The 14,960-nt window shown below is 41.4% G+C and overlaps 1 protein-coding gene across 4 annotated transcripts in view; it reads left to right on the top strand.

Moving 5' to 3' along the window:
- Positions 1-10,072, top strand: part of POGLUT2 (protein O-glucosyltransferase 2) — a 28,709-nt gene extending 18,637 nt beyond the window's left edge. For all 4 annotated transcript variants that reach the window (XM_070943081.1, XM_070943080.1, XM_070943079.1 and 1 more), the window contains 3 exons: positions 3,173-3,262; positions 5,757-5,861; positions 9,878-10,072. In XM_070943081.1, the coding sequence (XP_070799182.1) occupies positions 3,173-3,262; positions 5,757-5,861; positions 9,878-9,895 (213 nt within the window). In that variant the 3' untranslated portion in view covers positions 9,896-10,072. The remainder of the gene's footprint in view (positions 1-3,172; positions 3,263-5,756; positions 5,862-9,877) is intronic.
- Positions 10,073-14,960: the final 4,888 nt, after the last annotated feature.

The following is a 14,960-nucleotide window of genomic DNA, read 5'->3' on the forward strand; positions in this document are numbered from 1 at the left end:
CTTTAAACACTCAAAGAGCCATTTGGACACATTTCCCACAGAAAAGAAAACACCGGGAGCCACAAAAGCCTTCCCGTGCCTGACTGTTTCTTGAGTGGCCACAAAACTAGCATATGTAGTTGAATTAAACGTTCTGTTTTCTTCTGAAACTTTTCTTTTCTTGGATTTATTCATGGTTGGCCTACCAGGGGTTGAAAAGCTCAATAAATCGTGTGCCGGTGGATGTCGCACATTGGTGGGGTTGTGACGCATATTTTGAGCAATAGGGAGCCGCAGCAGAGGGGTGAAAGAGCCACATGTGGCTCCAGAGCTGCAGGTTGCTGACCCCTGGCCTATGCGATGCCATGTGTTGTATGGATGTATGCCTTCTCTATAGCAATAGCACTTAGACTTATATACCACTCCATAATGCTTTACAGCAGGGGTCCCCAACCTGTGGGCCATGGCCTACTACCAGGCTGTGGCCTCTTGGCCACCGGATTGTGTGAGTGGCTGGTCAGTGCATTCGAAAGTGAACATGCGCACCCCCCCCCCAATTGTGCTACTGTTGCTGCAAGGGTCAGGTGTAGAGGGTCTGCAGGCGTTGCACACACACAGCCCCATTCGTGTGCATGCACACTTGGGTAAAGGCGCCTGACAACCCCCCCCCAGGACCTCAATTCACCCAGAAAGGTTGGGGAATTCTGCTTTACAATGTCAGCATATTGCCCACAACAATCTGGGTCCTCATTTTACCGACCTGGGAAGGATGGAAGGCTGAGTCAACCTTTAAAGTTGTAGTTTTAAAAAAATTTCCAAAGCCCCTTTGTTGCATAGCCACTGTTTTAGGCTAGGGGACTTCTAATTACTAATAATGTTCCAAATGTTGTTGCAAGCCTGGGCTGTTGTCACTCACCCAACTTCAAAAAGCTCCGTCTTTCTCTGCTTTCCTCCAGCACTTTTCTTGCCCGGTTGTCCTAGTTTCGTGGCAGCCACCATGACTGCCGCCCCCCGCCGCTGCATCACAGAGGGTTCCCTCCGACCTCCGAGGAACTTGCCTGTTCCTCTCAGTTGTCCAAGGCGCCCCTCTTCTTCCCCCGTCCCTACAAGACGGGTTCGGTCCGAAGACCCATCGGCGGTGGTTCGGCAGCCGGGGTTTTCACGGGTCTCATCAGAGCCCGCTATTTCCCCTACTGTCTCACCGCGACGTCAAACCAGAAGTCCCGGAAGCCTGAGTCAACCTTGAGCTGGTCAGGATCTAACTCCTGGCTATGGGCAGAGTTAGCCTTCAATACTGCATTCTAACTACTGCTCCATCACCACTCCTATAGTGGTGTCTTCCCTCTCAAATGAAGTTTACTCCTGAAAACGAGGTGGATCCCATCCAGATGGTATCCCAGAGGGTCTGAAAGACCTGGCTTTTGTCCCAGGTTTTAGGCCATGGTGGTTGGAACCCTTTGCAGACCTATGACAGGTTCATCTTACTGACTCAGCCTCTGCTATCTGATTATTGCCATTGTTATATGTTTTTGTATAGTTGTTGTTTGCTATGAAGTTCCTTGGTCAGTGTCCAAGTTGAAAAAAGCAAACAGAGTTATTAGGTACCAGGCATTAATTCACTAGCATGGCAAGAACTGTCTCAATTATCATTTTAAGATTGGAAAGTACTTTGAATTTGGTATTCTGTAACATGAGCACAGTTTTTTTAAAATTTGATTTATATGCCGCCCTTCTCCGGAGACTCAGGGCGGCTTACAATGTGTTAAGCAATAGCCTTCATACTTTTGTATATTTATACAAAGTCAGCTTATTGCCCCCACAAACTGGGTCCTCATTTTACCTACCTTAGAAAGGATGGAAGGCTGAGTCAATCTTGAGCCTGGTGAGATTCGAACTTACAGTAATTGCAGACAGCTGGTGTTAATCACAATGCTATCAGTCTGCTGAGCCACCAGGCCCTTTTTCCTCCTCATCCCATCCCGTGTGTTTATTCTGGAACATCAAGCCTAAGGGATCTTTTTTAAAACTTGAAATGATATCACTATTTTATATTTATTCAGCAGATGACAGCATCTGTGTGATTTAGTATGGGCTTTGGAAATAAGCAGATCAGATTTGGTTAGTATTTTGATGGAAGATAGCCAGGAAATACCAGGGCTGTAGGCTAACCTGGGAGTCAGAACATTATTTAAAAGAAAGCAGTGTCAAACCATTCTTCGGCTGCTGCCAGGAAGACCATATGAATGCATCCATCAAGTCAGATGAGTTGAGCTTCATTTGAGGACGATTGCCCTGTCATGTAAAACTGAATCTAGTTTTTGATTCATAATTCTCATTTGGTATCATTATTGTGGTCTTCTTGCATGCTGTGAGCTTGCTGGTGTTTTCTTGTTCATGTTTCATAGCCATGTTAGGTGGGTGAGTTGGTTGGTTATTTATTTAGTTAGTTAGTTAGTTCAATTTTTATAGCCGCCCATCTCGGTAAATGACGCTGGGCGGCACTGATAATATTACAGGTAGTCCTTGACTTACGGCCACAATTGAGCCCCAAATGTCCGTGGTTAAGCGAGACATTTGTTAAGTGATTTTTGTCCCATTTTACGAGCTTTCTTGCCACGGTTGTTAAGTGAATCCGGTTTCCCCCTTGACTTTGCTTGTTAGAAAGTTGCAAAAGGGGATCACATGACTTTGGGACACAGCAACGATCATAAGTATGAAGCCGTTGCCAAGCATCTGAATTTTGATCAAATGATCATGGGGTTGCTGCAAAAATTGTAATTGTGAAAAACGGTCATAAATTACATTTTTCAGTGCCATTGTAACTTTGAATGGTCACTAAATGAACTTTTGTAAGTCAAGGACTACCTGTAAATGACATGTTCATGAACCATCTGCAACAAGAAAAGCAAACTCAGAGCACACTAAGAACCCAACAGGTCAACTCTGAGCTATATGCATTTTCCACTACTGCTATCATTACTGCTAGCTAAGGAATGCTAGTAGTTTGATATTTCTTTTTAATTAACTCTTCCAGTTTGATTTATTTTGAACTGTGATCCTCTGAAACTTGATTAATATGTAGATAGGAACAGGTGTAAAAGGAAATTTAGGAAAACTAAAGTTTAAATATGAAAATACATTAATTCGGTATTTATTCCATCTGTCTTCCCCACCTCAATTTTCCTCTTGGTAGGCAAAGAAGATTGCAAAAGCAGGACAAGAATTTGCAAGGAACGCCCTCATGGGAGATCATATATTCTGTTATTATTTCAAACTATTTCAGGTCAGTTTTATCTTTCTTTGTTGAATTTGCACTGAAATCTGCTGAGATAGAGGATTAAACAATGGGCCCCACCTTTAAAAATCAGTACTTCATTTTGCTAACGATTATGGGACTATTTGTCTCTATGAGAAAGTGAAACTGCCAAAAGAATAACCTAATTGAAGCCTCTTCTATCCCCAGTAATTTCTGAAAGCAGGGATTGAAAAATAACACATGACAAAAATATGAAAACCCATGTGTGTAAAAACGGATGGAAAAGAATTAACATTACAGCTTTAATGTTAATTTCAGTAACTCTCATTTGAGGGGAAGAATCTTTGCTGAAATATATTGGATCCCTTCCATTATTTACTATTTCAAGTAAGCAGATTAGGCTTCTGTTTTGTTTTCCTTCAGGGTTTCCTAATAAAATGTGATCAGCACTCCTAGGCTTACAAACAAATGGATTTTTGGCTCTGTAGCATTTAAAAGGGTAAAAATTGCTCAGAGGAAGATATTTATTTGATCCTTTTGGAGCTGTTTTTTTTTTAAGAAAACTTCTAGTGGAAAATAATAACAGATTAACAATTTTATTTATTTATCTCTCTTTTTTAATTTTACCCCACTAATTAATTAAGTGTATCTCAACAGTTAGGTAGAACTCCAGAAAGAGTTATTGGACCTCAATAGCAAATAGATATTAAGAAAAGTGTTGAGTTCTTTTATCTGTGAATGATAGATTATCAGCCTATCCTAGGAATATTATCATTAGAAGTAGTAGAGTCACCTGAGGGTGAAAAATGTTCTCCATCCTTGACTTTAGTTGACATAGTTTTCGCTGAAAGGTCTTCCAGGAAGGCAACAAGTCTTTGTGAGTGGAGGTCTCCATGTCTTTGATGACCTTCATTTATTAATTCCATCAGTCCCCACATTCTGTCCTAAGAGCAAAGACAATATATCTACTTTTCTCCGTCCTCATTTTTACCCTTACAACAATTTTAAGTAGTAGATCAGGTTTCCCGCTCTGTACATTACATTAATGGTTACTTTACAACTCATAAAGAGCAGGATATCACCTGAACTAGACAATTGAATTGTCTAGTTGTACTTTCTAATTGTACTTTCACATTCCACATTTATTATCTCTAACATGGGTTTATTTTATGTGTTAAGGATATTGTTGAGTTACACCCGAAGTTGTGGTTTATAAAGCAGAGTACCATTAGAGTTTTATGCACGGAAACGTTTTGAGAGTAATTGTGGGTTTTATAGTATTTTACTTTTAGGGAAAAACAAAATCATAGTCCTTTAACAATCCAAGTCTTAGCCATATAAAGTGCAATATAAGATCAATCCAGGGATATAAAATCTTCTTACCAGTTTGTAGAAAAATACAAGGAACAATCAGGAACAATATGAAAATAGTTCAATAAATATCAGAAAGCAGTAAATAAATAATCATGATCAAACAATTGACTATATAGAGAGATCAAAAAGAGTTAGAGCATAGCAGCAGGTAAAAATGGTGTAGTGTCCACACTAACCATAATTTAGTTCTCCTTAAATACATTGGCTACAGAGCTCAGCCAATCAGGATGTAGAATGACTCAGCACAGTTCTTAAAGCTACATAATGCATTCACATAATACAAACATACAATGTTGGCTTATATATTTCCTGGCCAACCAATTAGGCAATAACCATTTCCTAACATTATGGATTCAAAATGTTAAGCATTCAGCTACATTAGAATTGAACACAGACTGTCTAAATCATTGGGAAACTTTTAAAAACACATTAGTAACAGTTTCATTGATAGAATCTGCAAGTGAGCGCCTTGGAAAGGTTATGTCACTCGCCGCGTCACGTTGCCATCACATGACATTTTGTGACGTTTTTCCCCCTTGTGGAGCTGTGGTGGGCGTGGTCTGCTTGTGACGCATTTGGCCTGGGGGCTGCCAGTTTGACACCCCGGGGTTAAAATTCAAGTAAGTGTTTGCTAAGGATGCATTTGAGCTTCTACAGATCCCTTTCTAAAGAGAGGATGGGCTCTTCAAAACAGCCGTCAGCAAAGATTAAAGAGCTAACTTTAGAAAGCCTCTTCTAAAACCCAGACTATGCATTAAAAGAGGTAATGATATTTCAGCAAGTCATCTTATAGTGTTGTGTGATATTGAATTGTAAAGAATCCAAGTTTCCTAAAGCAGTGTGGGCCATTTGTCGCACTAAAACAGCAGTACACAATGTTGGTCAGCTCAAGGACTATCCCAGGTTTTGTGTGGTACATTCAGGGCCTATACTGAGAGACTTTTCTGGAATTCTGATGAGTGAAATAGATGCTGGAAGCATCTGGAAGACTTTAGAACCTTGTAAAGCTCCTTAAGCCTTCTCAAATGCATGGAAAGTTTCCAATGTAGAACTGTAGGAGATTCCCCCCCCCCCCTTTAACATCAAGTGGTCATTGTTTGAGGGAGCAAGGGAAAAAAAAATTCTTTATTTTTTTTTTTCTCATTAGGAATATGCCAAACTACAAGTGAGTGATCCCAAAGTGAGGGATGGCATGGAAAAAGTGGCACAGCCTGATGATGACCTCTTCCCCTGTAATTGCCATCGGACAAAGGTATAGCATGTATAAGTTAATATTTTAGGAGTTGATTGTTGAGTATTCTGACCTGACGTTAATGAGAACACTGTTATTGTCACTCAGGCTCTTAGCTTTGTAACACAAATGTTGCAGTGCCAAAATGGAATTTTTATCATGTACCAGGAGGGAGGGAAATAAAGATTCTAATACATCTAAATTAAATCTTAAAATATAAGCTAAAACCTGCCAGGTCAAGGAGAGGAATGGTTTGTGTATTCAGAAAAACTAGAATTAAAGGTATTCTACATGAAGAAACTATATTATCTGATCCTTTACTTATTTGAAACTTGTTTTCAAAATGCAAGGCTGCAACTAGAGTCAAAATGCATTCCTTTAAATATCTATTACTCCCTAATTAAATTGTATTTCCAAGATGAGCTGGAGGTGTAATTAAATTTGTAATTTAATTAACAAATTAAAAACAGAGACAAAAGCAATTTAAATGGGGAATTGCAGTATTTTTCTCCAAATATTTTTTGTAAAAGGAGATTTATGAGACTTACGGGGCTTTTTTTAAAAAAAAAATATTTCCTTAATGTTCTAAGGATTGCCTTTACATACCACAGCCTATAAGACCTATATTATCTGTAGGTGCATCACTTGAGGACATTGCTATGGTCCCATAAAGCTATTCCAATTGATATGAACAAGCATTGCGCTCTTAAGTTTTTTCCTCATCTTGATATCTACATGTCCCAGATACTACCTACAAGGAAGCCATTCCTTCCTTTAAAGACAGTTTCAGATTGAGTAGAAGCAGATATTTCTTAATACTTCCTTCTTAGATTAAAGGGGAAGGTGTAAGTAAAAGAGAGCATATAAAAAATCAAAAAGCAGAACTGTTTTCAAATTAGACTCTTACCATGAAGGTGACCTGTGAAGGAGGAGAAGTTGGCATCAGGAAGACTGAAGCTCAGGATGATTTGGAAATTGTTGTTGCTACCTGTTCATACGTTCACAGCTGAACAGACAGTAAGGAAGGCCACAGAATCACAGAATGTAATGGAGCCTAGAGATCATCTAGCCTAATTCAATCACCAGTGTGGAAATCCTCAAAGATGTCTAAACAGATCCTCTTTAAAGACCCTCAAGGAAAGAGAATCCACTGCTTCCCAAGAGTTTGTGGCATTGGTGAACAGCTTTCGCAAATAATAATAATAATAATAATAATAATAATAATAATAATAATAATAAGGCACTTGGTCCACAACACACCTGACATAACAATAGTTGAAAAGAAAAAAGTATGGTTCATTGACATTGCAATACCTGGTGATGCACGAATTGAAGATAAGCAGCAAGAAAAAAATCACAAAGTACCGGGACTTACAAATTGAAGTTGAGCGACTATGGAAAAAGAAATCGTGTGTTGTCCCGATTGTAATTGGAGCCCTCGGAGCAATACCCAAAGGGCTACCCCGCTATTTAGAAATTCTAAATTTGCCGGACTTGAACATTTTGACTCTACAAAAAACCACCTTACTCAGAATATCTTACATCCTCCGACGATACCTTAACAGTTCCTAGGTCCTTGGTTAGGACTCGAGCTGCTGAGCTATTAACCAGCCTCAAAGGCTGTGAATCTCACTAAAGATTAACTAAATAATAATAATAATAATAATTATAATTATAATTATAATTATAATTATAATAATTATAATAATTTTATTTCTATACCGCCCTTCTCCCGAAGGACTCAGGGCGGTGTACAGCCTATTTAAAAACACAGACAAAACAACAATATAAAATTTAAAATAATTAAATAAATTGGCTCAGATTTAAAACCCCAATAAATTTAAATACCCCAATTTAAAACTATTGTGTTGATAGTCCGGCCTGGTGGAACAACAGGGTCTTCAATGCGCAGCGAAACACCCGGAGGTCGGAGATCTTACGAATTTCCGGGGGCAGTTCGTTCCACAGGGCTGGGGCTCCCACAGAGAAGGCCCTCCCCCTGGGTGTCGCCAGCCGACATAACTTGGCTGATGGCACCCTGAGGAGACCCTCTCTGTGGGAACGGACTGGTCGGTGGGAGGCTATTGGTGGCAGAAGACGGTCTCGGAGGTACCCGGGTCCTATGCCATGGAGCGCTTTAAAGGTGGTAACCAACACCTTGAATCGCACCCGGAAGACCACTGGGAGCCAGTGCAGCTCGCGCAGGAGGGGTGTCACATGGGCACAACGGGATGCGCCCATAACCACCCGCGCGGCTGCATTCTGGACCAGTTGGAGCCTCCGAGTGCTCTTCAAGGGGAGCCCCATGTAGAGAGCATTACAATAGTCCAACCGGGAAGTAACAAGGGCATGAGTGACCGTGCACAGGGCGTCCCGATCCAGAAAGGGCTGCAACTGGCGAATCAGGCGAACCTGATAAAAGGCCCCCCTGGCCACGGCTGTCATATGCTCTTCTAAAGACAGCCGCGCGTCCAAGAGGACACCCAGATTGCGAGCCCTCTGGGGGGGCAAAGATTCACCCCCAATAGTCAGCGATGGCACCTGCTGACTATATCGGGGCACCGGAAGCCACAGCCACTCGGTCTTGGAGGGGTTGAGTCTGAGCCTGTTCCTCCCCATCCAGACCCGCACGGCCTCCAGGCAGCGAGACATCACATCAAGGGCATCGTTGGGGTGGTCTGGGGTGGAGATGGACAGCTGAGTATCATCAGCGTACAGATGGCACTTCACCCCAAAACCATGGATGATCTCACCCAGCGGCTTCACATAAATGTTGAACAGGAGGGACGAGAGGACCGACCCTTACGGCACTCCCCATGCGAGACGCCTCGAGGTCGACCTCTGTCCCCCTGCCAACACGAACTGCGAGCGGTCGGAGAGGAAGGAGGAGAACCACCGCAAAACGGTGCCCCGTATTCCTAACCCCCTCAATTGCTGCAGCATGATACCATGGTCGATGGTATCAAAAGCCGCTGAGAGATCTAATAGGACTAGGACAGAGGAGCAACCCCTGTCCCGAGCCCTCCAGAGATCATCCACCAACGCGACCAATGCCGTTTCTGTGCTGTACCCCTGCCTGAAGCCCAACTGGTACGGGTCCAGATAGATAGCTTCATCCAGGTGCCAGGGAAGTTGTCGTGCCACCACGCTCTCAACAACCTTCGCCACAAAACGAAGGTTGGAGACTGGACGATAGTTGGCTAATTCAGCCGGGTCCAGGGAAGGCTTCTTGAGGAGGGGCCTCACTACCGCCTCTTTCAAGGCGGCAGGAAAGGCACCCTCACTCAAAAAAGCACCTATAATCCCCTGGAGCCAGCCTCGTGTAACCTCCTGGGAGGCCAGTACCAACCAGGAGGGACACGGGTCCAATAAACACGTGGTGGCACTAATCTTACCCAGAACCCTGTCCACATCCTCGGGAGTCACAGGATCAAACTCCTCCCAGATAACATTCTCAAGACCTGCCCCGGTCTCCTCCCTATTGCTATTATGCTATTGCTATTATGGAATATGCTAATTCCATAATAGCAATAGCACTTAGACTTCTATACCGCTTTACAGTGCTTTACAGCCCTCTCTAAGCGGTGTACAGAGTCAGCATATTGCCCCCAAGAATTTGAGTCCTCATTTTACCCACCTCAGATGGATGGAAGGCTGAGTCAACCTTGAGCCTGGTAAGATTTAAACTGCCAAATTTCAGGCAGCCAACAGGCAGCAGAAGTAGCCTGCAGTACTACATTCTAACCACTGCGCTACCAAGGCTTTTAATCATAATCCTGTACCCAATTATTCCTGAAACACCAAATCCTCTTGTAGACAGCCTTGACTCTCACAGATCACCCACACTATTTAGATAAATTAAAATGCAATATATTCCAGATGCTTGGAATAATCATAGGCCATCAAAATCCATTATTGGAAAATATCTATTAACTACAAAGGGAAATGGCATAAAAGAATAAGGTATTTAAAACACATATGAAATTCAATAATTCTATGTTATAAGCTTTGATGCCCAAGTTTCATCTTACTTGCAGGTCAAAGAAGAACTCTGATGAGACAGAGGAAAACTCGTGGCTGGATATATTTACCTAATCACCTTCCGAGGGTAATAAGTTACTAAGAGTGAAATCATCTGGATGCCCTCTTTTGTGCAGTATTAATACAATGTTGCTTTTTATAAGTTCTTTTTTTAAAAAAAATAAAAATAAAATAAATATTCTTTCCATAAATTTATAGTCACTTTTATTTGAAGACAAAGCTTGAACACCCTTTCTATTAATTATAAATTTATTTCAAAACAGCTAGCATATAATAACTCACCATTTAAATCTCTATTGGTAAAATATTTTTCAGCATGGTGAAGCTGTATGGATGTCACTTAGAGCAGGGCTCCCCAATCCCCGGCCCGTGGACTGCTACTGGTCCATGATCCGTTGGAAACCCGGCCGTGCAATCAGCGGGTGAGCACACAAAGCTCCATAAGCACATTCATGAAATTAAATTGCATGCATGAACCCCTCCCCCCTCGCTGCCACCGCTGACGCTGCTGGTCTCCAGAGTCAGAAAGGTTGGGGACAGCTGACTTAGAGCTCAATTTGGGCACAACAAATTTCATTTTAAAGCATATCTGGCTCAAATAACAAACCATGGAGGGCCTTTATATCATTGTGTCTACTATCTTAACCATTGGTGTTGGAGAGTGTGTGTACATAAGTGTTCCTTCAAAATCAGTTTTGACTCCCGGAGACTGTGTGGACAATACCTATAATTTTGCTGCATACAGCATGGATTTGTTATAACCATACAAAGTCACTAGCTCTTAGATGATTTGTGACTGCCCCAAAATTCAAGTATGGATAATTGAGAAAAAGGAAAAAATAAATTGCTGTAAAGTTTAGTTTTAAAACTTCAAGAACATATCAATAAATGTTTTAACACGGTGCCCCCAGTTAATATAATTTTTGATCAATGTGATTAGAGGGCATTGCTTTGCTATTTTAGGCACAAGAGGAGTATTACAAGAAGTGTAGCACACTAAAATTATGATGCTTTATTTTTTCTTGTGAAGTTTTTCCCAAAGGGAAGCAATGGCATAAATGATATGTATGATGTACCAGGGGTGGGTTCTAAATTTTTTTACTACTGGTTCTGTGGGCGTGACTTATTTTGTGGGCGTGGTTTAAGCCAGTGTTGAAATCCAATTTTTTTTTACTATCGGTTAGGTAGACATGGCTTGCTGGGCATGGTGTGGCTTGCTGGGCATGGCAGGGGAAGGATACTGCAAAATCCCCATTCCTATCCCACTCTAGAGCCAGCCAGAGGTGGTTTTTGCCGGTTCTCTGAACTGCTCAAAATTTCCACTACCAGTTCTCCAGAACCTTTCAGAATCTGCTGGATTTCACCCCTGCTTTAAGCCCATTGGATGATGTTAAGGCTTTTGCAAGTGACTCACAGACAGAGAAATCCATTCAGGGGTGTCAAACTGGCAGCCCGTGAGCAGATGCGTCACATGCAGGCCACGCCCACCCGAGCTCCATGAAGGGGGAAAACATCGCGATATGTCACATGATGGCCATGTGACACCACGAGTTTGACACCCATGCAAGATAGTTTGCCAATTCATATCACCTGATGCTCTATGAGTAATAATCACACCATAAAGTAGCATCTTGCTAGGAATGCAAAAAAACAGCATCTAGGCTTTTGCTTCCAAAAGGTACTTTCATATTAGTCTAAAAATAGAAACACTGAAATCAACAAGCTGCAAACCAAAAATATAGGGTGGGACTATATTCAAATGCAAAAGGAAAAAAAAAAGATCCATTTCGAAAAGCAAGAAAAGTATGGGTTTTTTTCCTGTATTGATAAGACATCTCTACCGAGAAACTTCAATCACAATTCAGAAACTCCAAGAGCAGACAATATTAATGGTCTATGGATATTAAAAAAATAGAACACAAATTTAAAGAAAGCCACCAATTTGAGAATCTATCCTTATCATTAGTAGCAGGCTAATGAGGTTTATGAAGTTACTTTCAGGCTATTTTTGCTTCATATGGATAAGCATACCAGGAGACGTTTACTCAGAATTTTTGTGAATTATTACATTTCAGAATTTTAACAATCAGCTTTACAGTTCTGTATACAACTGCGGGAAGATAAAAAAAAACAAACAATAAGAATCTGGCCTTTTAGAAAACTCATACCTATTAGGGCATAGGACATTTTTAGAATCCGTTTCATCAAAGTTACCTCAATGGAAAACATAGCTAAATCCTACAGTGTTTGATAAGACTTGTCAGACAAAAGGGTATAGGGCTGCAGCTTTGCACGGTATACCTGACAATATATTCCTACAGTCCTAACATATCTCTGCATGGTCACTCATTTTCTTTTTATAATCTTGCAAACTAGTGATCCAGAAAGTCTGGCTGTAAATCACTGCAATAAAAAGAATCAGATGTTAACAATGCAAGAATGGATTGTTCCTTGCATGAACAAATATGGCCATGTGCTCTGTTGCTTAACCCCAAATGACTGAATGCTAAACTTATTTGTATTCATTGATCATAATGATAAATGCCATCCCACTCATTTTCTCTTTGTGTAAATACATTTTCTACTGGGTGCTTATTAGACATCAACATGAAATACAATATCCAACAACATGAAATTTAATGTAGAGAAAAGCAATGTTTTATACTCGGGCAGGAAAAACCAAAGGTACAAGTATAGATTAGGTGAAATTTGGCTCAAAAACAGTACCTGTAAGAGGCACCTTGGAGTCCTAGTGGATGATCACTCAAATGTGAGGCAGCAGTGTGCGGCAGCAGCCAAAAAAGCTAATACAATCTTTGGTTGTATAAACAGAGGCACAGAATCAAAATGATGTGAAGTATTAGTGCCGCTTTATTAAATCTTAGTAAGGCCACACCTGGAATACTGCATCCAGTTTGGACACCACCAATTATCTCAGCTTTCCAAATCGTCCAGAAGTCCCACAGCATTATGTGGGGACACACAAAAGAAACATCAGTGTCAGATCACTGTAACCCCCTGCATGTGTGCATTGTTTTTCACCTTAAAGTCAGTCCTAATTCCTAGCAACGACGTGGCCAAATCCATGCAGGGGGTTTTGGCAGGATTTTTGGAAGTGGTTTGACATCGCCTTCTTCCCAGAGCTAAGAAAGGGTGATTGGGCCACCCAGTAGCTGCTGGTTTGCTGTTCTTTGCTGCTTCCTCCCAAAATCTGCAACCTCCAATACATAGCTGATTTCTGTGCAGAAATGTAGGGCCTCAATTATCTAAATTGAGAATGTTCTGCTAAAAGGATATATAGGTGTGGTTAGATGTTTGCATACATTTAGTATCTAAAATTTACTCTAATATGTCTTTAATCAGAATAGAGCTGGAAGGGACTTTGGTGGTCTTCTAGTCTGGCAGAGGGCAGCAGGAGGCCGACCAGGCCGAAAACGGGCCCAGGGGGACCGTGAGCAACGCCCCTGAGCTCTGTTTTTGCTGACAGAGGCACTGTGGGCCTGTCCTTCACTGTTTCCAGGGTGGCCCCGAGGGTCAGATCCGGCCTGCAGGCCTTGAGGTTGATACCCCCGCCCTACACCATTTCAAAGAAGTGACTGTCCAATCAAATGTCCTTGGCCTGTGTTTCAGAAGCAGAAGATCAGGTGTTTAGACAGTTATTTGGGGGCTTGATCATTAGGTGGAAACCTGCTTACCTCATAGTTTAAACATTTCTGGGAAAGAAAAGTGTCCAAAGATTTTAATGTCAAACTGACTTCATAGCAATGGAATCCATTAAGACTAAGTGTCCAACTTGCAAGGCCTGTGAAAGGCTTACTGGAAGAGTACCATGTGGGCTACAGAGCAAAAACTTCTTGCAGTTAATTATCCTTGTAAAATGAGCAGATGCTGTAATGCAAAGATATGAGAAAGGCTGAGAAAAAAGAATCGGCAGAGAAAACATACCCATTCAGAAAGGAAATGTAAGCTACCCTGAAACCTTGTTGCTTTTGAAATATTTATAGTACAGTTATAACATCTATACTAACACGTAAACGTCCCTGAGGTTATTTAAATTTGCTTCTGGGTAAAATACATAGTGGATTAGAAAGGGAAAAATGAAAGATCAGAGGCAAGGATATAAATGCTCTTTTAAACAATTGTAAATATTTATGAAGCATAATAAAGTTGGCATGGGGGCAAAGAACAGAGATCCTGAGTTTTTAAATAGCTGTGAAGCTGGCAGAAATTTTGTAGGGTTTTTTTTGTTACTAATGGGTTATCGTTTATATCTATTGGACATCATATATATTTTTTTGTATTTGTGTGCATTGTCCTATTTGGATTTTCTTTTTCCTTAATGGGGCTTCTGCCCCTTTGCCAGAGACATATTCCCATTCTTGCATTGTATTACACAATTATCTCTGTGGAGCAGAGGCAGCCATAATCTTTCCCTGATAAAACGCATCCAGAACCAAAAACAAGATACAGAAGGATGAAAGAAACAATGTAATCTACAAAATCAACCGTAACCATTGCAACCAAATCTATGTGGGACAAACATCACATCAATTAATAACCAGGCTCCATGAACACCGGCTGGCAGTCAAATGCCACGATCCCAAATCCTTAATCTCTACCTACACTGACACCAAACAGCACCAGTTTGATTGGAGCAACAGAGAAATCATTGGCCACCCAATCACCCGCCATGCTTGTGAATTCATCAAAGCCTGGCACTCCACAAGCAATTTCATCAACCTACACATTGACCTACAACCAGCCTACGAACCCCTCAGAATTCAAATCAATCTCACAGCCAACCAGAGATAGCATTGACCCTCAACCAACCCATGCAAGCTCCCGCAACCATCACCTCCCAATGACCCTCTCCTGATGTAACTTCCTCATTACAAGAAACAACACACGACTCTCAGTGGTTACTCACACCTGACCCATCACAAGACCCATTACAAAATCCTCACTTGACACACCCACACCTGAAGCCCTTATAAACAGAAACATCTGACCTATTACAAAACCCACATCTAACCTATCACAAGACCCATCACAAGAACTTGACTTGTCACACCCACACCT

This window comes from Pituophis catenifer, unplaced genomic scaffold (assembly GCF_029215685.1).
Source record: "Pituophis catenifer annectens isolate HBS135680 unplaced genomic scaffold, rPitCat1.0.hap2 SCAF_4, whole genome shotgun sequence".
NCBI classification, from domain to species: domain Eukaryota; kingdom Metazoa; phylum Chordata; class Lepidosauria; order Squamata; family Colubridae; genus Pituophis; species Pituophis catenifer.